General features: G+C 48.8%; 3 protein-coding genes across 3 annotated transcripts; 1 reads left to right on the top strand and 2 right to left on the bottom strand.

Moving 5' to 3' along the window:
* Positions 1 to 1,384: 1,384 nt before the first annotated feature.
* LOC131290513 (eye-specific diacylglycerol kinase) lies at positions 1,385 to 9,593 on the bottom strand. Its single transcript, XM_058319665.1, has 20 exons — positions 9,436 to 9,593; positions 7,473 to 8,018; positions 6,679 to 6,789; positions 5,474 to 5,600; positions 5,170 to 5,373; positions 4,962 to 5,091; positions 4,673 to 4,893; positions 4,520 to 4,602; positions 4,261 to 4,435; positions 3,960 to 4,173; positions 3,690 to 3,882; positions 3,330 to 3,623; positions 3,039 to 3,262; positions 2,694 to 2,969; positions 2,517 to 2,628; positions 2,299 to 2,346; positions 2,041 to 2,104; positions 1,772 to 1,929; positions 1,510 to 1,673; positions 1,385 to 1,428 (listed from the first exon to the last, which is right to left on the bottom strand). Exons 1-20 carry the CDS (start codon positions 9,591 to 9,593, stop codon positions 1,385 to 1,387), a joined length of 3,546 nt encoding a protein of 1,181 aa, XP_058175648.1.
* Positions 9,594 to 11,575: 1,982 nt separating this feature from the next.
* LOC131290512 (uncharacterized) lies at positions 11,576 to 13,518 on the bottom strand. The gene is made up of 2 exons (XM_058319664.1): positions 12,231 to 13,518; positions 11,576 to 12,108 (listed from the first exon to the last, which is right to left on the bottom strand). Exons 1-2 carry the CDS (start codon positions 13,443 to 13,445, stop codon positions 11,902 to 11,904), a joined length of 1,422 nt encoding a protein of 473 aa, XP_058175647.1. The 5' UTR covers positions 13,446 to 13,518; the 3' UTR covers positions 11,576 to 11,901.
* A 1,159-nt stretch (positions 13,519 to 14,677) lies between these two features.
* Positions 14,678 to 16,950, top strand: LOC131291329 (brahma-associated protein of 60 kDa-like). Its single transcript, XM_058320527.1, has 3 exons — positions 14,678 to 14,925; positions 15,011 to 15,189; positions 15,723 to 16,950. The coding sequence occupies exons 1-3, from the start codon at positions 14,815 to 14,817 to the stop codon at positions 16,948 to 16,950; spliced, it is 1,518 nt and encodes a 505-aa protein (XP_058176510.1). The 5' UTR covers positions 14,678 to 14,814.
* Positions 16,951 to 21,631: the final 4,681 nt, after the last annotated feature.

Raw genomic sequence — 21,631 nt, 5'->3', positions numbered from 1 at the left:
TATACAGAATTAGTGGAAAAATGTGAAAATGAAAATATTTTTCTTCTTTTTCTAAATAACAAAACCTAAAAGTAGTGCATGTTTCCAGAACGTAGTAAGAACTTCTGGAACCGGAAAACTTCTCTAAATTTGTTGATTCGTTCTAGCATTACATGTGCAGCATCAGCGTTCGTTCGCGCAACGTGACCGTTGAATTACTTTTTAACGTTCCCCTAAATGTCATCCACGTGTTGGTATCAGCTGGCCCGCCAGGACTGCACAGAGCTCTGTTCGCCTAGGCGAAATGAATTCCTAGAACGGTTCGTTCGTAAGCAAAAACGTTCAACTCACAAAACTTTAAATGCCATGGTTTTGTAATGAAGATTCACGAGCAGATATTATACGTTTAGGAGTACGGAAATAAACTTCTACAACTCCGAAACATGCTTTAAGTTTGTGGCTTCGTCCTGCGAATAACTTCCAGAATGCGAATAAACTTCCACAACCGAAAGAAATTTTTAAATGTTGTAGCTTCGTCATAGCATTTCGTACGCAAATTTCTCGTTCGTTCGCCTAACGTGATCATACACTTTTTTTCCGGTTGAACTGGGGAAACTTTACCGCAGATTTCCACATTTCACGATGCCTTTGCCCGTAAGCTAACGAAAAAATATTTTACAGGACTGTTGTGCAATTGTGAAATGAATTCTTACGAATGTTGCTTTGTAGGGAAAAACTTCCATCTCACAGAACTTTAAATGCCACGGTTGTGAAATAAAGCTTGGTTCAAGAACGCAAAAACTATACGTGCAACGTTCCATATAAATCTGAAGCAGCTTGAACATGAACATGAATATGAATATGAATATGAATAATAACCTGATAAACGATGAGGACAGGCAAACAAATCGTCGGCAATATTCTTTTTATTCCAACCATTTATTGGTTAACAAATACCTTCTATCAACCATTCCTTCATCGTACCTTCTCACCTTCAAGCCTCGGCTAAGCGCGTCTCTTATAAGTAAAACTAGATCGCTACCGATCAATTTTCATCATTGTTAAGCCTAATAAGAATGTTGGTCAGTGCATGCATTTCAGGATCGTACTGTAAGTGTTGGGCCTTTTTTTGCGAATAAACAAACGACAAATAACACCGTTCAATCCGGTAACCATATCTTACGCTACGCTCGCTTGACGGATAGTGACCTTTAGATAGTTTAATGCATAATTTTCTACACCAGCAGTGACATATAGCGAAGCTGCTGGCACATTCTAACGGAATTGGTTGGTACAGGTAAGAATGAACTGCTCGCAATAAAATACGGTTGCAAACATAACACAACGTCGAGTAAGAGAAGAGATCTGAGAATCGGTAAGCACCGTTTCACTCCACTGTCCGGTCTCATGTGTTGTTGCGGAAGTCGTTCAGCTGAAACTTTTCCTGATCTGCAATGGAACCAAACGAGAATCGTGGGAATTAGCATCGACAAGAGGTTTCGCTTTTCTTTCTCAAATCTAAACACATACTTTCCAAATACGACTCCAGCTCGTAGTCGTCCATCTTCGCGGCCAACATGCGCACCGTTTGACCCTTCTGGTCCTGGATGTTGAGATTCGCACCGCCGGCGACGAGCATGTAGCAGATGCTGCGATGTTTGTTAGCGACCGCCTTGTGGAGCGCAGTTTGACCACTGGTTATCGGAATGGAAAGAAGAGAAACCAAGTTTAACAGATACTCCGACTAGACGTCGGAAGCTTTAGGAGTAAGGATAGAAAGTGAAAAACTCACGATTCGTTGTCGATCATGTTGATAATCGTGTTGGGTGCGTAGGAGATGAGGTATCGAACGATGTCCTTATGGCCACCGCGAGCACCATGGTGAAGAGCAGTTTGGCCAGTCGAGTCGATCGACAGCAGAGAGTATCCTTGGAAGTGTAGCTCTTTCAGCTGTGGCAACGGGTTGAAAAAATAGGCAATTATTTTGAACATGCTAGGTTTGCTTTGCAAACTTATTCCATCCCGGTTGAGCAAAACATCGTTCAAGAACCTACTACTTACCAACGCCAAGTTACCCGTCTTTGCTGCTCTTATCAAGACATCAGTTGTTTTTTCCAGTAAATTACTATCGAAATAGAATTACAAAGGAACGTTAAGCAGGGTGTTGTACTACACGTATTATTTAGGAAATTAAACCGACATTATATTTACACATGCTCAATCACAATGTTACATACTTAAGCTTCAGTTGACGACATAACCATTTTCATCTCGTCAGTCGCGTGATAAAAGCCTGAATGGCATAAAACGAGTGCTTACCTGAAGCCAAACGCATCCTCATTGAGTCCAAACAGTCGTTCGTGGAAACTTTTCCGCCAAATGGTGAATAAGAGATCAGTTTTAACACTCGTAGTAAGTCATGTATCTTGGAATGATCACTTGGGGTACTTGCAAATGGATGTAAACAGCCGGTGGGATGACGTGAACACAACGGAACTGAATGAATGATTTTCTATGTTTGCGACCAACCGTATTACCTTTTAAAATTAACCACTTGATCAAGACTCTGATCGATTCCGAAATTGTCCGCCGATACACCACGTTCCGGTAGTTTACGGTTGCTGGAAGGGTCGTGAAGATCGCGAACTTCTGGAATTTTTGGAGACTTTAAAATATCGTCCGTAGGGTTGTACCCTCGTTGCATCTTCACTCACCCGATTTTTTCGGATCCATCGCAACCGTTTCGTCCAGCGATAGGCCATGGAGTTTGACGTTCGATGGAGACGAAACGCCGATTTTGCTCGACTCGCCGTTAGCGATCGACTCGAGGCTGATCTGGCTGCTCGGAGTCGGAAACTCCTTCTGCGGTGTCTGGGGCATCGTTGGGCACTCTTGCTCGAGCACAAACAGGCAGTCGGTTGCAATGTCGGTTAGAAAGTGCAGGTGCTCCTGCGCCCGATCGATGCGGAAGAATCTTTCCGCCGTGCAAGCTGCAATGTCGTTGTACAATTAGACTACAATATTTCGTTCGCCAAACAAGCTAGTAGGAGGATGCTTACAATCTATAAAGCACCAGTCGGGCGACAGCTTCGGACTGTCCGGCTGCTCCTCGGAGAATTTGTTGATAATGTTGCGAAGCTGCTCCAGATCCGTGACGGGAAGGTCCAACGTTCCGAGATCCACTGCTGCCTGCCGTAGCAGCTCCTTGTCGTAATGATGCTGCTCGTAGTCGGACATAATGATCTTTGCAAGCTTCACGTTCAGCGATTCGAGCTTCTCCAACCTGTACCGAAACACGCAACGAAGCGACAATCAGAAAAGGGAAACACACGCTCCAAACTGTTGCTTACGGGACATTTGCTCGGCCCGGTTTCTTCTTCGCCAGCATGACGGCCTTGTTCAGGAGCGTCATCTCGATGGTGGATGGTTTCAGCTTGCACGCCTCGCCATCCACCTGCATCGGGATGGTCTTCGAGGTGACGATCGTGGCCGATTTGCATTGCGCAATGCAGGTACCGTGGCCGCCGGCCTGCAGCAAGGGCAGTTGGTAGGTGGTCAGCCCAACCACCTCAATCATTCCGTCGTCAGTGGCTGGCTCGAACTGGCCCCCGGATTTGTTCCACGGGTGGGTGCCACCACCGTAGCTGCAAAGGAGGATCGTATAGATAGGTCACGCAACGAACAGCTACGTATAAACCCTACGCACGCACCTGTTGATGTTGAGGAACACGATCGCATGCACTTTGTGCTCCTTCAGCTTCGGCGTCAGATCCTTCCCGTCGCACTCTAGCTTCACGAACTCGGCCAAACCCTTCCACTTTCGCTTGAGCAAATCCTTGCCACCGGCCTGACCGTAGAACATCTTGTTGCGCAACCGAGAGTTGAACTTCTCCGGGTGCGCCTCTGCGAGAAATGGCAAAAGACAAACATTTTAATCTGTTCCCAACCTGGCCCGCCCGCTCGTCCGGCCGCCTTCCTACCTCTTGCCTCGTGAAACTCGAGCGCGATGTGAGCATCGACGCCGAGGGAAAAGTAGTTGTTCACCACATTCAGCGGCAGATTATCCTTCCCATCCGCCGCGTTCGCAGCGGCCGCCTCATTCGGCGTCACCTTTAAGTTCCAGCGGTCCAACAGGATGGTGTCACTGCTACCGATGTTTTCCAAAATTTTCCCTATCGGTTCGTCGGTGTATCCCTGAATGAGTACACAGTATGCAACAAGTTGAAAACCCAGAAAAATCTCGATTTGTGAAGAAGCAAAATCTGTTTGTTTTTTACTTACCCCTCCCCAGCCAAGCGAACGGGCTAGATCGTTTCCGGTGCCCAGCGGGAGAACGCCCACCGCCGGTGGGGGAGAAAAGTTGATCTGATCCAGCACGGACAACACCCAGCCGACGGTACCGTCACCTCCGCAGGCCAAAACACGCAACTGAGGCACCTTTCGGAAAAGCTCCAGCCTACGGTCAAAGGGGAAATGGAAAGTAGCGTCTCTGTGTTTGCGATGTGTGTGATACTGTGCACTTCTCTTTGTAAGAACCTACCCCATTCGTGGGCCCCCTTGGGTCAGATCGAACACCTGACGGGGATTCAGCAGCCATTGGAATTTTTGCAGCAATTTGGCACCCTAAGGAAGTGAACATAAAAAAGCGTTTGAGCATAGGTGTTCTGGTAAAACGGTTTGATTGTCCCCTAACCTGGTTGCCACCGGACTTAGGATTGATAAACACCAGCACCGGCGTAATGTTGGCCGTCGGGATTGGCTTGATGATGAACGTGCGTAGTTCCTCCGCTTCCTGCGGCTTCTTGCTCGTTTTCTTCTTTTTCTGGATCGCCTTGCGGAGGGACGACTTGAAGTTGCCCTTGGGTGGCAGCTTCACGATCCACGACGATGGAACCACAATGCTGCGATGTTTCCCTGTTGGAGAACGATTAGTAAGGCTGACAATAGTCTAAAACCACATGCTTGTGTGCTGTGTCACCAACCGAGGTCACACTCCTCGCCCGTCCGCTCCGGGTTGAAGCAGGAGTCCTTGTTGTGGTAGGAATCCTTGCACCAGGCGCACGAAACAGCGACCGTTTCCTTGCTGCCGAACGACAGCTTGCCTTGGAGCGCCTGTTGGACACCCAGAAGAAATAGCAAAATTCATTTCATCACCACCGTGAAGTGAGCTTCCCATCCCCCATCCCCTACCTTGCCACACTGCTTGCATTTTCCCTTCTCCATGCGGCAGTGAACCCAGTGGTGGCTGATCTTCGTCTGCTCCCGGTACTGACGTACGTCGACGTCGCAGAAGGTCGGCTTGCACAGTGGTTCGTTGCGCTCCATTATCGCCGGTATGCAGCTGGCGTGGCAGATGATGTGACAGCCGGCACATTTCATCCGCGGTCCTTGTCGCTGGCAGGATTAGACCACATGTGGGAAAGATATAAATGTTTAAGCACTCAGCGCCAGCTCGTAGGGGCTATCAAACAGCAAACCGGTACAACGATATTACCGTGCAACCGTCGTCGAAGTAACACCACTCGCCGGAAGCGGACGTTGGTGCCCACAGGTGGTCCCCGGCGACGGCGTTTTCGCTCCAATCGGGCGTAGAGCGTATCTCACGCCGACCGGATTCAACGCTGAAGATAAACGAAGGGAAAACAGAATGAATAATCTTTTCAAAGAAAACATAGATAGGAATGATAATGGAAAAGGAATGCTCTAGCACTTGTCTTACGAAAAGGATTGCTTTTCTCGGAAGATATTTTCATTTTCATAAATTGGTAAACAACTTCAGACCTATACTGTAAGCAAATGAAACCTAAACCGGAAATTGAAGTGGTTTATATTAAAAATCTAACATGTCTCTCACTTTCTCACGGCTTAAAAGGCGCCAGGAGATGCACCCAAAAGAAAAACCTTCGGTTCGTCACCCGACTGTATTTGACTGCGTAGAAGTCTTTCATTCAATAAAAGCTTCAACAAAAATCCTGTTACCCATAACATGTGCAAGGTAAAACGCATATTGCACATCGTTTCTAGGTTGGCTCCTTGCTGGAAATCGATTGACGGTGTGAAATTATTTGAATGAAGAAACAAAGCTCGAAACACAGTTCAATCAAATTATGCTGCATATGATTGTTTTATTCACTTTATTTAATTAACGCGTACATGCTACTACTTCCGGCTGTGAGCCAACGTCAATTCGCTAAGAGCCAACCTAGGGGGTAAGCATCGTTTGGACGCAACGCCACTACAGGATAGAGGGTGAGGTTAGATAGTAGATACTTTTTGAGTTTGAAACAATTCCTAGCACTAATAGTGTGTTGTCACTAGTAAAATCCTTTTAACAATCCTTTTTCTATGCCCTTTCAGCTGTCTTGGACACTCGGGAAAGGCCCACATTCCTAACTAGCCTGTTCATTTTAAGCAATACCGGCTGTTTGAAATCTGATTTCGTTTGAAATCGATCACGACCGTGTGTATCCCGTTCCGAGTGTTAACCTCTTTTCTCTTCTCTACATTTTTAAACTACGAATTTGCTACACTTGCATCTGTGTGTTCCGGTTTCACCAAGCGTTTCCGGGCGGTTCCGCGGCGTGAAAATCAAAACGGTGCGGGCCCCAAAACAGGCGCCTCGTTTTCGTCCTTGTCCCAGCCCGCCCCTCCCCCTCCCTCCGCCACTGGGTCGAGGGATATAAGCATGAATAGACTCACTTTTTAGCATTAGCATTCGACGGTCCGCCGCCTGCAGTGCCATCTTTTTCGTTATTAATCACGTCGCTATCGAATTGAACGTGACACCCAATGCGGGCTAAGTTAAGCATTCTAGAAAATAAAAAAGAAAGAGACACAGTTTTAGAATCAGTTCCAATGGACGGGCGCGGGGCGGATGGCGAACAAGTAGTAGAGTGGGTCCGTTAAAACATGATCAGTTGGGTTTGGCAAACCTAAGCCAGTTGCTTCCAAACATGCTTCCAGTTTAACAAGTGGTTCGATACTAAAAATACCACATTTACTCACAAAAAGACGTCCACAGTTGTAAAACACATTTCACTACACAAATGCTATGGTTGGTGCGGAGGAAGGAAGATTGATAATAATCTTAGAAATTGCTCCTGCTGGTAGGTAGGTAAGTGTTGTATAAGTCCAGATAAACGTACAACAAATATTGGACAGTATTAACATTCTATCCATTGATATGCTCCTGTATGATTCAAGATCAATTGCTAACTAATTGGTTCTACAGCTTACAACCTAAAATAATAAAAAAAGTAATACATTCTTGCCCGGTGTTGAAACCACTTAAAGTGCATCATTGCGCAAAGGGATACTATGTCTGTCAGTCTCTGAAATAATGGCTCTATCTGGTAGAAATAGTAGAGTAGTATTTTTGTCGAAAAGCCTATTACGCTACGGTGCAAAAGGGCATGTGCGACGAATGCTAGTAATAGTTATGGTATGAAACGACATGACACACTTAAAAATGGTCCCCTTTTCGCCAAACTCACCGAGCCTCTTCGTCCGCCAGCGGATCATCCATTTCGTCGCCCGTATCGTCCACCGATTCCGGCACGGCCAGGGAAGCCATCGGCTGGCTGCTACGGCTCTCCGCCTCGGTGCCGTCCTCGCCACCGCCGGGCGATCCGGGCTCCGTCAACGTGCGCATCTCCCCGTCCCCGTTTGCCTCGGCGCTAATCCGCGACTCCGCACCGATTTCCAGCAGCGTCTGGAAGATGTTGATCGAGGGCGACACTAATCGAATTACGGTGGAGCCACTGGCAGGGCTGCCCGGTGCGAACGCCACCGTTTTGCGCCTCGTGCCACCAGCGCTAGCGCCCGAGCCCTTCCGCTCACCCGCCGGACGGAGATCGAACGGTGACGTGGACAGGCCGGAGAACCGTCGGTTCGAGCCCGCGCCCTCGTCCTCGTCGTCGTCGTCGTCGTCCCTGTAGTTGTCGTACGAGTATTCCTCCGACGAGGCGGTCCCGATTGACGCCGTCCAGGAGCGCAGCGAGACGGCCGAGATCGACGACTTGACCGGCGACAAGTTCGATCTGGAATCACACAGAGGACACAACGGTGACACTGCTTGGACAGGACCTGCCTAACGATGGCCCACACAATGGCACGGTCACTACAAGAACCACACGAGCTGCGCGAGTTTGCTTCCCTTCTTCGCCCCTTGGCCTGGTGACCACAAACTCTAAACCCTGCACAACTATCACTAATTAGCACACGAGATAAACGTGCGATTGAATGTTGCTTAAATGTTGCCTTTTGCTTGCTGACCTTGCGTGTGGATTGATAAATTTATTACTTGTTATTTGTTCCGTTGAGAGCGCTGGTTGACAAACGGCGGGTGGAGATCGGCACTAGCTAATTTTCACTACCTGCGTTTCAACGAAACTCACTTCCCGGAACGAACGAACCGCGGGGGGAAAGGACCGTAAAGACGGTAAGGTACTATCTGAGCGCAAGACCAGAATGCAACTGAAACGTGCTCGGGCCATGGCAAACTTTGTTCGACAAAGAAAACGGAATCCTTAGAAATCACTTTGCCTCGTTGTTGGTGGAGGACAAGAAACAACCACACAATTACCAGCCGACACCAGGCAAACGCGGTAATCCTATTAGTGCCTTGGGTCCAAACGGTTGACGCTGTATTCGCCACAATATGAGAATATTTGGGCAAATCGATTCCCAATGTACCGCCAGGGTATATTATTACATTTCGAAAGTTTTGTTACAAAAGGAAAAACAAACAACGAACGTAAGTTGTGACAACGTTTGTCTGCCCAATTAACCGACTTTAAATAATAAAGCATTCGTTAATCAATCTTACCGAACGCAAAATTATCCCTCCTTAGTTCAGGGCCTACTTCGTTGACTTCTGTTTCTGGAGAATACATTTTTTGACATCAAACCATTTTCTACAATTATTTTAAACTGGTGTGGTTTTTCCATCTTTACAGTATTTCGATTTTACTTGTTCATCTATTAAAATTTAATAAGATTGCACTCTTTCACGTATTTTTTTAAAGTTCAAGTCCACTCCCTCGTCAATCGATTGAGTTTTTATCGTTGCAAAACGTGGCCAAGGGCTTCTCTGATCGGAACTGATTGATCCCAATCAATTTGCATAGAACAATTGCTACCTCGCTCCAGCAGAAGACGGTCATCTTCCGAAGGAGAGGTGTTGATGGTAGTTTGGGAACGAAGTTGATCGAAATGGTTGATCGAACCAAATTGGCTGGAAAGTAAAATCCCCCCACAAACCGTGCAACCGAAGCGCCGTAACACTAACCGAATTAGTTAATTAGCTAGTTAATGCTTCCACAAATATTGGGGATAAGTAATGCGATATGCTTTACGCCAAAGAAGCAAAGACTTTCCCATGCCCACTTGAACATTGCTTTGTTTACAAGGACTTTCAATACGGCACAAAACATATCAAGAAACAGATCATCTTACCCATCACCCTCGATCGCGTTAGAAATGTTACTGCTTTCGGGTATGGTGCCACTAATATTGTCGCCACTGCTGCTATCGTCACGGCCGTCGACATTCCGTTCACCGTCGCCGGAAGCTTCAACGTTGCATCTTTCGTCCACATGCCCCTCCTCGTTCATGATGCCCAACTATACACTGGTCGCCTTGCCACGATCTAAGGGAAATATGAACGTCAAACGACCTGGTAATCCTTCTTATGATCGAATCGAATCGGTGCAACCCCAAACGTAGGCTAAGAACAAATTTTACTCGAAGTTGAAAACCGAAACCGGTTCAGCTGGAAGCTACGTTTCGATGCAGACTAACCGCCGCACGCCGACGGGACCGGATCGGCCGAAATGAGCACCGAATGCAAACGGCAATAAATTAGAGTATTCGCAACAGATTGCCGCAAGGGCAAAGATTACTAGGCGCAGGCAAGTGTTGCGTAACATACCGGGTCGGATGTACCATTAAAAAATTGACGACACCCTCTCCCGAGGGGATTCCTTGCTAATCAGGAAAATTGGAATATCGGTCAGGCGGGGGGTGTTTTCCGATTAATGGAATCGCATTCGTTTTGGGGTTGACTGCAAACATCAGTTGCCTTTCGACATTCCATGGCGGAAAAGCACAGGCGTGTTTCACATTCATCATATCTATACTGCTTTGAATAGAATTTGTATTCTGAAATAAATACCCATAAAATGTAAGAATAGAGCGGAGAATATTTTAATTAACACGAACATGTTTTTGTTAAATCCACCTTACCTTTTTCATTGGATTAACCTAAAAACAATTAAAAAGTATAGATTGAAAGCGATTTGGATGGCTATTGAATAAAGGACGCAACGTTAGCTTTTTGGCAATCCAGTTCATATTCGTTTTATCGTTCAAATTAGGTTTATCGGTAAATAAAAAAGAAAAACTATCGACTGAACTCGAGCGAGAGAAAAAAAAATGCCCTAAGACGCCTTTAAGGTTAAGCTACGCGCATACTGATAGTGTGATTACAATAGTAACTGTGTCCACAAAATAAAAGAAAAGTAGGTTCCTATCGTAGAAATGATTGCTGGGGAGAGCTGTGACTAATTTTGATTTGACCTGTATACTAGACTTAAAATAGAATTAAAAAAAAAAGTGTTGCATGCCAAAGCGGATGAATGAAGAGGCCAACGGTGTAACGTTAGGAATGGCGAGAAGTTGGCGATTTGAGGACACAGTTTTACATTTTTTCATTGGTATTTCATCTCATGCAAAGCGTTAGCTTGTACGAAAATATAAATCAGAAGAAGAGAATTATTCGCGCGGGAAATTTTGTTTCCATCAAACTAAAGAAAAAAGAGCTTGCGAGCTGATCGCTCTTGCGCTTCCTATCGTTTTTACCTCCAATTCGGAACAATACGATCTATCCGTTCGTTCATCTCTTCTGTTTGTGTTCTATATAAGTTTGAAAATTTAAATTAAAGTTTGAAGGAAATTTAAACTTTAGTTAGTGATTCTACCAACGCTCAAAAAACGACATATATATTCTAGCTGGTCGTTCGACGCATGCCTTGTTGCAAGTAGATTTCAGGGCTTTACGTAGGAATTTAAAAAATTTGAAGAAAAAAGTGAGTCTGTTACCCGATGGAACTATTGTTCCATCAGTACCAAATTGTGAACATGTGAGAATCGCCTCGGTAGCTCTAATCGAATGACTTTCCTACCTTCTTCCTTCGCATGCATACGTGCAAATGATATTCCAGCTTTTGCATAGCAATCCAACCTAACTCTTTTCCTGAAATATACTAACTGTTACGCTGGTCGTCTATCGATTGATACCTTTTGTCAATTAAATTCCATCACTGTACGTATGATCATTATGTTTTGAAGAATTAATAAGTTGAAGAAAACGGAAAAATAATGATCAATTAAACGGTGGAGCATTGCTACCATTCAATACTAACCTGCAAATATGTGAGAATCGTCTCGGCAGCTCTAATTGGACACTTTTCCAATATGCTTCCCTATTTCGCATGCAATCGTGCGAATGATGTTCCAGCTGCATAGCAATCAAAATCGAACCTAACTCCTTTTCTGATTGGTACCTTTTACCATTAGAGTTCATCGCTGCACATATGATTGATTTGTTTTGAAGAATTAAAAAATCGAAGAAAAATGAGCAAAAGAAAAATAATGGTCAGTGGAACGATGGAACTATTGCTCGCATCAATACCAAACAGTAAACCTATGAGAATCGCCTCGCTAGTTCTAATCGGCCACCTTTCCTGTACGCTTCCTTCCTCCGCATGCAAACGTGCGTATGATGTTCCGGCTGTTTGCATAGCAATCAAAATCGAACCTAACTCCTAACCTGAAATATACTAACTGTTACGACTCCCGCTCACTCGCCCACCACCGTGGGTGCATCCCGCGGGCTTCCCTGGGACTTATCACAGCTGGCTGTTAGAAGGTGTGGAATATCGGTGGCTGCTGTGTGCTAGTGTACCGCGGATTCACCAGCAGACAGTTCATCGGCTGGCCATCCAGCTGGCGATTGTGGTACACTTCCACTGCCTTCTCTGCATCCTGCAGCGTGTGGTAAATCACCTCGGCGATGCCCGGGCGTACCAGGCGCGTCTCAATCAGGTCACCGATGTCAGCGAAAAGTTCCTAAAGTTGAGAAGAAGACGAAACACATTAAGACAAAATCGTGAATGATCGCTAGCGTTCTCGATATTGATTTGGTTTTACATTTCACGTTGAAACATATCACGTGACAAACCTTCACTTACCTCGATGTCCTCGTGGACAACTTTAGGATGCAGGTTGCTGACGACAATACGGTACCCGGCTTTCGGTGGTGGCGGAGGAGCCGCCGACGAGCCGCGGTACACCACCGCCGATGTCACGGTGGCCGGTTTGCTTTGGGCGGCCGGCTTGTACTTGAAGGGATCGGACATCTTCGCGAAGATGCCCATCGATTCAGCTGCGTTTGGGGCGCGCTCGAGCCGAGCCTTGATGTTCGTCGCGTAATCCTTTGCTCCGTCGCTCGATGGTGGTGGCGGTGACGATTTGCGGAGAATTCCGCGTGGCTGGCGTGGCGTCGGTTCGTATGGCACCATTAGGGCGGCGTCCGGCTGGTTGAACAGTTGCGGGCGCGGCAGGCGCTCGTACTTTTCGAACGGGTCGGACCACGGCAAATCGACGAGCGAAACCGGGCGGAGGGGCGACAGTGGAGTGTCGGACGACCCGCCGAGCCCGGAGCGGAAGCGAGGCAGTGGCGGCATGTCAGACCACATCTCGTTGCTCACCGTACGCGATAGCGGCGTCGGCGGGATGTCAAGGAGCGATAATGGTTGGCGCCGGGTCGGGGTGTACAGCAGATCGTCGTCTGGCTCGTGAACCGCATCCAAATCCATGTAGGTCGACCGACTCGACCGTTGCTGGCCGCCACTGGATGTGCTGTAATGTCGGTCGCCGTTCGACTCGTGAACCGCATCCAAATCCATGTACGTCGACCGACTCGACCGTTTCTGGCCGCCACTGGATGTGGTGTACAGCCGGTCGCCGTTCGACTCGTGAACCGCATCCAAATCCATGTAGTGACGGTTTGTGCGATGATGATGACCGCCACGGTTGGAATTTGCGTGCGAGTGGCGTCTGCCGCCACCACCGCTACCTCCGGCACCGTTCAAGGCAGCTCGCCGTTGTGCCTCGTAAGCACGGTTCCGTAACTTAACCCGCGCATCAATATGCCGGTTCTTTTGTACGAGTTTTTCTCGAGCGTCCGTCATTTTGCTTCGAATTTTAGTATATATAACATCGCGTGCATCGCGCACTTGGTTCGCTGGGCGTTGCCCCCTGTTGGTCGACGGCCACTGATGTCCGGATGCATTGGCATGACCTCCTCCTCTGCCTCCCGGTGGTTTCGGCCGTGCGGCGTTTTGGTTACGTTGGAGCTTCTGGTGCCGTATGATTTCATCCAAGCTCATGGAATTTATATCCATCTTGAGTAGTTTATTGTGACGGTTTTGCCCGCGCTATCGCACTATTCCAGTTGATCGTTGGTTGGCTGAGTGCGAGGATTGCTGTGATAAAACAGAAACACAAAATTGCAATACATGTTTACCTTCTACATACCTCAATGCATTTTGACAATATGGCAGCGTACAAGCGGACGATAAAACTTACGTGCTCTAGGTATGTAAATGTGTGGCTAAAACCAAACGGTCGTTTCTTTTATCGATGAGGTACACGCGCGCGCGTACACACATGCACGCAAGCACAAACGACGCGCACGTCGAAAACACGCAGCCACGGGCGCGATTTAGCAGCCACCGGCTTGCAAAGCCTCAACCACTAGCGCAAGATGTCCGAAACGCTGGAAACAGAGCAAAGCCACGCAAACTTTATACCGGCTCCATTTTGTAAAACTCTTCTCAACTACCTACCCGGCAATAAGACAATAGGTGTGAACTGTAACGCACGGCAAATAGATGTACTCGTCCAGGCGAGCCGGAATCCAGCTCGAGCCGAAAAGCAAGCGTCTCCTTAGCCAACGCTACACTTTCCGCAAAACCGACGGCAATCGGATGTAGATGACAAAGTCTTACTCCTTTCCTACCTTGATTCGTTGAATTCCGACGACTTGTATTGCAAAAGCAGTTCGACTAGCGCCGCTTCGTTCAATGGTTTTTTACGACAATGATGGCTACCTTAATGCAGGGACGCTCACGTACCCGACCGAAATGAAAGAAGCTGTCAAAGTGCAAGCTGTCAAAGTTAAAGCAAAGGGCTAGTTTCACGCACCGTATACACACGGAAAAAGCAGGAGACGGCAAACTTGGTTTTCGATTTGGCTAATTCCTTTGCAGACCATCATTTCTGTATCTTTCTGTATTGTTTGAAATACATTAAAACCTGTTTTGGTTGGTTTTGTTTACGATATAAACGGTTTGTTGTGCTTCTGCCATCATTAGGTGAACTGGTAGAGCTGGTATCAAGTAGAGAAATTTTCTCATTGTTCTGGTATTTTTGCCATTTCTTTTGTCGACGAAATTATTTATCAGCAATAGAGATTTTTTTGTTATAGCAGCCATTTCAAATATTTCCATATAGCACATGTATACAACTTGCTACAAACCGAATGTAAAACGTCAAGTAACTCACGGTGACGAAAAGTAAAACAAACGTCGGCACTCATTTGTCGCAGGCGTTCAATGAGCGACCGAACGACGCTGTCAGCATTTGGTGTTGTTTTTATTACGTTGCTCGTTCTCCATTTTAGTTTCAGTTCAGCGAGGGGAAACCATTATTTAATTTTACTGCAGGTGAGCCATGCAATAGTGCATCCTTTGTGGCGTTCACTGGACAAAAATGGCACAACGATTTCCGCCAGCCGGTGGGATGCCGCAGCGCTATGGTTCCCCCGGACCGTCTAGTGCACCGGTGATGCGGCCATACGGAGCCCAACCAAACACATACGGGGTAAGCACAGCAATCGCATTTTACAGACGGCAAGGGATCGCTTCTAACGATAGCATATCCAATTCTCCATGTCGACCATGTCCAGGTTCGTGGGTATTCCCCGCAGCCACCAATGGGTGGTCCGCCACCGCAAAGTCAACATCTCCACCAGCGACCAATGCAGGCCGGATATCAGGGTGGCAACATGCGCGGTTCTCCGATGGCTGGAAGCTCCGGTAGCGGTAGCAAACGCGGCGCCGACCGCAACGCGTCTCAACACAAGCCGTAAGTAATGGCAATGAGTCGGTTTCTTGTACGAACTTGGCCAAAGTAGGTAGATGACGCAATTTCAATGCTTCTGTACCTGCATTCGTTTTTATTTTTCGATCCATGTTGGGCGGCGCCGTTTCATGGAGAGCCGTTCATTTCATTCATTTTACCCCGCGTCCACATGGCATAGTAGCGTAGCGATTTTGACACTCCGTCGTAGTGAAAATGTTGGTCGAGAGGCCTTAGCCACGGCCATAAAAAATAGTTGACACTACGACGGAGTGTCAAAATCGCTACGCTACGATGCCGTGTGGACGCGGTCTTACAAATGCGCTTCATATAGATTCGGTTCTGGTAATGTTCAATGAACAACACGTAACACGATTTTCATGTTTTCGTGAACTTTTACGTTGGAAAATTATGTTTGTAGCAGCATGCGGATGTGTTGTTTGTTACATACTTATGTTTTAAAAGAGGCTATCGTAAAATCTCATTACGTATTGCTTGTTTGATTGTAAAATAACCATCGATTTGTTATACTTTGTTAGGGGGGAGTACCAGGCAAAGAAGAAAAAGAAGCTGGCGGACAAGATACTACCGCAAAAGGTGCGTGACCTGGTGCCGGAATCGCAGGCCTACATGGATCTGCTCGCCTTCGAGCGTAAGCTGGACGCAACGATTATGCGCAAGCGGCTCGACATCCAGGAGGCACTGAAGCGTCCAATGAAGCAGAAGCGCAAGCTGCGCATCTTCATCTCGAACACGTTCTACCCGAGCCGCGAGCCACCGGACGGTGTGCTGGATCCGGCCCAGCAGATGGGTGGCGATGCGAGCGGGCTGGTCGCGTCCTGGGAGCTGCGGGTCGAAGGCCGCCTGCTCGAGGACGGCAGCAAGAACGACCCGAACAAGGTGAAGCGCAAGTTCAGCAGCTTCTTCAAGTCGCTCGTGATCGAGCTGGATAAGGAGCTGTACGGGCCGGACAATCATCTGGTCGAGTGGCACCGGACGCACACGACCCAGGAGACGGACGGGTTTCAGGTGAAGCGGCCCGGCGACCGTAACGTGCGCTGCACCATTCTCCTGCTGCTCGACTACCAGCCGCTGCAGTTCAAGCTCGATCCGCGTCTGGCCCGGCTGCTCGGCGTGCACACGCAAACGCGCCCGGTCATCATCTCGGCCCTTTGGCAGTACATCAAGACGCACCGCCTGCAGGACGCTCACGAGCGCGAGTACATCGTGTGCGACAAGTACCTGGAGCAGATCTTCGGCTGCCAGCGCATGAAGTTCGCCGAGATACCGCAGCGCCTCAATCCGCTGCTGCACCCACCCGACCCGATCGTGATCAACCACGTGATCACGGTCGAGGGCAGCCTGGACAACAAGCAGACGGCCTGCTACGACATCGATGTCGAGGTCGACGACTCGCTGAAGAACCAGATGAACAGCTTCCTCATGAGCACCGCGAGCCAGCAGGAGATCCAGACACTCGATGGCAAGATCCACGACACGGTCGAGACGATCAACCAGCTGAAGACAAACCGGGAGTTCTTCCTCAGCTTCGCCAAGGACCCGCAGACGTTCATCCACAAATGGATCGTGTCGCAGAAGCGCGACCTCAAGGCGATGACGGACGTGGTCGGCAATCCGGAGGAGGAGCGCCGGGCCGAGTTCTACTACCAGCCGTGGACGCAGGAGGCGGTGTCGCGCTACTTCTTCACGAAGGTTAACCAGAAGCGTGCCGAGCTGGAGCAGGCGCTCGGCATCCGCAACTCGTAGCCACCTCGTCGCGAAGGGTTCACGAATCTTGATGCCATGCTGGGAGATGACGCGTATACATATATATTTTGTTTTACCTTTTCTCTCTTTTCCGTTACATTATACACATTTGCGAGTTCGTTCTTTTTGTAGTTTCCGGTCGCATATGACAAACGTTCGTTTAATCACGGTTTTTTGTTTAACAAACACACACAAACATACGTTATTTTCCGGCTCTGTCTCCAAAAAACATCCCCATCCCATCTCGTACCTGAATAGATGTGTGACCGATTGTTGGTGTGGTTAGGGTTCACGCACGGATGCGGATGTATGGCCGTTGTACAAAAGCGTAAGAGGAACGTAATGTTTTCCGCGAGCCCCACCGGGGAGCAACAGATTTAACACTGACGAAACCTTATACGAAAACGTTACGGATCAAGTGCAAACGATCTTTTGTTTTTTGCAAACGATTTTCTGGGTAAAATGAAGGAATATAAATAAAGAAACAGTTTTAGATGGTCATAACTTTCTTTGTTCCTTTTTTTTCACACTAACCAGAGAAAAGTAAGTGTAGTAAAGTTCTACCTTTTTACTTAAACTTTGTTCTTACTTTTAGTGGTACCTGTGTAAGAAAACCTGCGCACATCGTGGATGGGATGTATCGTTTATTATGGCCTATAAGAATGTCTCATACAGCAGCTTGAATAATACCGTTTGCGAGTGATGAGCACGTTTCCTCGTGCCATTCGTTTCGCACGTTTCTCAAACCCCCGGACCATATATGCAATTGGTACAATCGGTGGGTTGAGTGAAGTTGAGTTTATTTATTTTCATTTTACATAAAAAGGTTATTAATACTATTGCGGTGCTTGAGCACCAGCATTGCTCCGGTCGAAACCATCCACTTGAATCGTCATCAAATCCATTACTTTAGTTCAACTAGGCACATTTGGTAGGCTCGCAAGGTCTATTTTACTTTTCCAGTGAAAAGTCATATAGCTTTGCGTAAGTAATTCAACTTTTTTGTAAAAATTTCGCTAACCGGAAAGATGACAGATGTTACAAATGCCAGACTTATGTCTAGCTACACTGGGACAACTTGTCGGTGCTGCTCGTTGAAGAATTTTCTAAAAAAAATGGCTTAACTAATGTGCAGATCGCATGAATAAGAAAATGGAAAAGAACTTTGGAGACGTTGATAAGAAAAAAGGCGTTGGGAAATAAAAAACAAACAAAAGGGAAAAGATAATCTAAGTGTTAGATGATGAATGTTTTCAACCATTCCCCACATATCATCATCAATTACGAATTCCGTTGGTGATTTTCAGATCATTTGTTGATTGGAAAACTATGCCGAAGTCGTGCCAAACTTATGCGTCCTGTTTTCATGAGAACGTTGTGGTGTGTCCCCCATCTTAATGGCCCACAGATATCCTTTTTATGCTTCGACGACGTCATCACAAATGTTCTAGGAGTGGATTTGAGCAGTAGTTCCCCCTCCTCTTCGAACTCGGCGCAGTCGTCCATCACACACAACCTAATGGTTATTGGAGATCTCTCATATGCCTCTCGCTTCGTACCGATCTTCTGCTAAACTTCTACTTCTTCTAGATTTTTTTCCTGTTCTTTGCTTAAATGGATAAGTCAGTCCTCACTCGTCTTGCTTTTGGGGAGTTGAACCCATGCGCGTGGGGTAACCGCACGGACCATCCCGGACCTGGATATCATGCCAGGTTAATACTTCTACCGCTATCTGAAGTTCGAGCTTTCTTATCGAGACGGACGTTTGCTACATTCCGTACACTTTGCGTATGCTTATACTAACTTTGTAGCTTTTTACAGAGGTCACGACCGGGCTGACGAGCTAGGGGCAGCCGTAGAATTGTTCAGCGGCACTGGTTCCCGCTGCGGCGTACTGGATGTGCTGATGCTGGTGCTGATGGTTGCCGAGACCGTGGTGTAGTTGTTGCTGCACCAGTGGCAGCTGGTGCTGTTGAAGCTGCTGATGATGCTGCTGCTGCTGCTGCTGCTGGAGGTGCTGGTGCTGGTTCTGTTGCTGCTGGTGATGGTGCTGGTGGATGAGGTGATGCGGTTGAGCGGCAACGTCGACCGTGGTAAGTCCGATCGGTGGCATGTACGGGATGTTGGTCGGATAGTTGAACATGGCACCGGTCGCGCTGACGGTGATGGCGCAGGGCGTGATCTGTTCTTCGGGGGTGGGATGATGCAACAGCATACCGGGGGCGACCTCGGCCTGCACGTACCGCTCGTCGAGGCTGGCACCCTGCCCATTGTGGAGCGGTGTATAGCTGGCACTGTAGGCGAGTCCTGGCGTTGGCGAGCAGTCGCTAGCCGCTGACGTCGCGAACGTAAGAGATCCTCGCGTCTGAGTGGCCGTCGCTGGTGGTGTTGCCGACGGCGGCGTCGGCTGTTGGTCGTTGCTGGTGCGCTGCTTTTCGGCTGACGGGAGGGTGTTTGCGACGGTGGTTTCGCTTCCATTGCGGTGTTGATAGCCCGAGCCCGAGGTGGACAGGTCGGCGGCTATGTGCTGTTGCTGACGGTGGCCGCGGTGGTGCAGGGTACCGGATGGTGCGTTCACCGGGAGCTCCGCTGCCGGCAGGCTCTCTTTCTCCTCCTCGTCACCCTGGCGTTTGGCGGTCTCTTCGGCGGTGCGGCGCGTGCCGGCTGCAGCTGGAAGCAGCTGCTGATGAGCCGTCGGACCCCCCATGTACTGGTCGAACGAGACGTGAAGTTGATCCGCCACCAGCACATGCGGGCCCTGCTGGTGGTAGTGGTGCTGCTCGCCACCGGGGATGGCCGTCGCTAGCAGATTGTAGCTGCCAGCTTCACCACCGCCACCGGCCATAGCGGCCTCGTCCGGCGTCATGACGCTCAGGCAATGGTACTCGGGCGGTTGGAAGCCGGAAACGGTCGCATGATGGTGATGGTAGTAGCTGCCATGGAGCGGCGAGGAGCTATGGTTCGGTGGCGAGCTGACGACACTGTGACGGTACGGGCGTCCCGGTGCGCCACTCAGCGGTGATCCCATCGTCGGCGGACTGCCCGACGGGCTCTCGGACGAACAGGTGCGCCCTTCCATACCTGCTCCGATCGCATCCGCGCTCACTCCTACACCCACCGTTGTGCCCGGGAACATGGAGAAGTAGTGGTTGTAGAATTCGCCATAGTGACGTTGCTGACGCTTCTGGTGCTGTTGCTGCTGCTGCTGTTGTTGTTGCTGCTGCTGCTGCTGATGCTGTTGCTGTTGCTGTTGAATTAGTTGCTGTTGCTGTGAGTGTAGTTGCAGCTGCAGCTCGTGTGGTTGATGTAGGCCGACGTCACCGGTCGGGGTTCCGTTCCCCAACAGCCCCATGGTGTTCCCTCCATTGGAAACCGGAGGATAAAACGAGCAGATCTGAGTCTGGTAGGCCAGATCGGGCTGCGGAGATGAACCAGCGGTGCTGCTACCGGTGCCACCACCTCCGTACGGATCCACCGAGTGTGATGGGGCTGCGTAGCCACCGGCGGCACCATTGCCATACACCCCGATACCGTCCGGCTGTAGTTCCATGCCGTGGAACGACGCCACATTTCCTACGTCGACCGTCGGCTCGACCGTGGAACCCTCGGTGCCGGGGTCGAGCTGGCCGTTGCTGTCACCGGTGCCGACCGCACCGCCAGTGTCCCCGCCGTTCGTTACCGCCGGTTCCGACGAGATCCGGCTCGTGAGCTTGCGGGACCGGCCTCCCTTACCCTGCATCATCATCTCGTGCAGCTCCGTGATCATAAATGGAAGCTGCTGCTGCTGTTGCTCCTTCGCCGCCACCGTCGGGCGCGGGCGTTTCTTCTGCGGCTGCGGCCCCGGTGCCTCCACGTCGATCTCGTACTCATTGCAGCAGTGCCGGCCACCCTTTCCACCCTCACCCGCTCCGTCATCGCCCGAGCAGCGCTTCGTCTTCTTGCGCCGCGGCTGGTACTTGTAGTCCGGATGCTGGCTCTTGTGCGCCATACGCAGCTTTTCCGCCTGCTCCACGAACGGTTGCTTAGCTTCCGGGGAAAGGCTCCTTTGGAGTGGAGTGGATATAGATAGATAGAGAGAGAGAGAGCGAGAAGCACCACCGTTAGTGACAGGTTGCAATGGAACTTATTGTGATCGAATGGTACTACAATCAGGTGTCTTATTTCACTACGCCCTCGCCACTTCCCGACGATCCAGAACTTCATGTCGTGTGCGAGGCAACAGGCTCTCCTTAAAAGGCACCCGATTGTTTTCCGATCGTATCAAGCAAATTTTCAGGCCGTTTTCTTGTAGCAAGGGTAAAATTATTAGAAGAAAACGAAAACTAAACGATGTAACACGCCGCGCCTGCCCTGTTTGTGCAGCTTTCCCGGGCCACAGTCGTCTTTTTATATCGAGAAAAAACAAAAACGCCGAGCAAGAAGGAGAAACATGGAAATAACACAAAAAAATGATGTCAAATTTGGGAGTTTTATGGGGGAGTGTTGGTCCTCTACCACCTGACGATCGGAAAGCGAGGTAAAGGTATCCAAAAACCGCTTAGCCCATTTGACCCTTTTTCAGCCGATGAAAGGGTTCCATTGGTTTCCTTCGTGTGCTCAGAATCTATGACGTGTAAGGTCGGGTGAGGCAATGGGTACTTCTCGAGCGGAAAACATTAGCTTTCCGCTATCGATTGCATTA

The sequence above is a fragment of the Anopheles ziemanni genome, chromosome X (genome assembly GCF_943734765.1).
Source record: "Anopheles ziemanni chromosome X, idAnoZiCoDA_A2_x.2, whole genome shotgun sequence".
NCBI lineage: Eukaryota > Metazoa > Arthropoda > Insecta > Diptera > Culicidae > Anopheles > Anopheles ziemanni.
The sequence above is the reverse complement of the archived record's forward strand: the minus strand, read 5'-3'. Positions and strand labels throughout refer to the sequence as shown.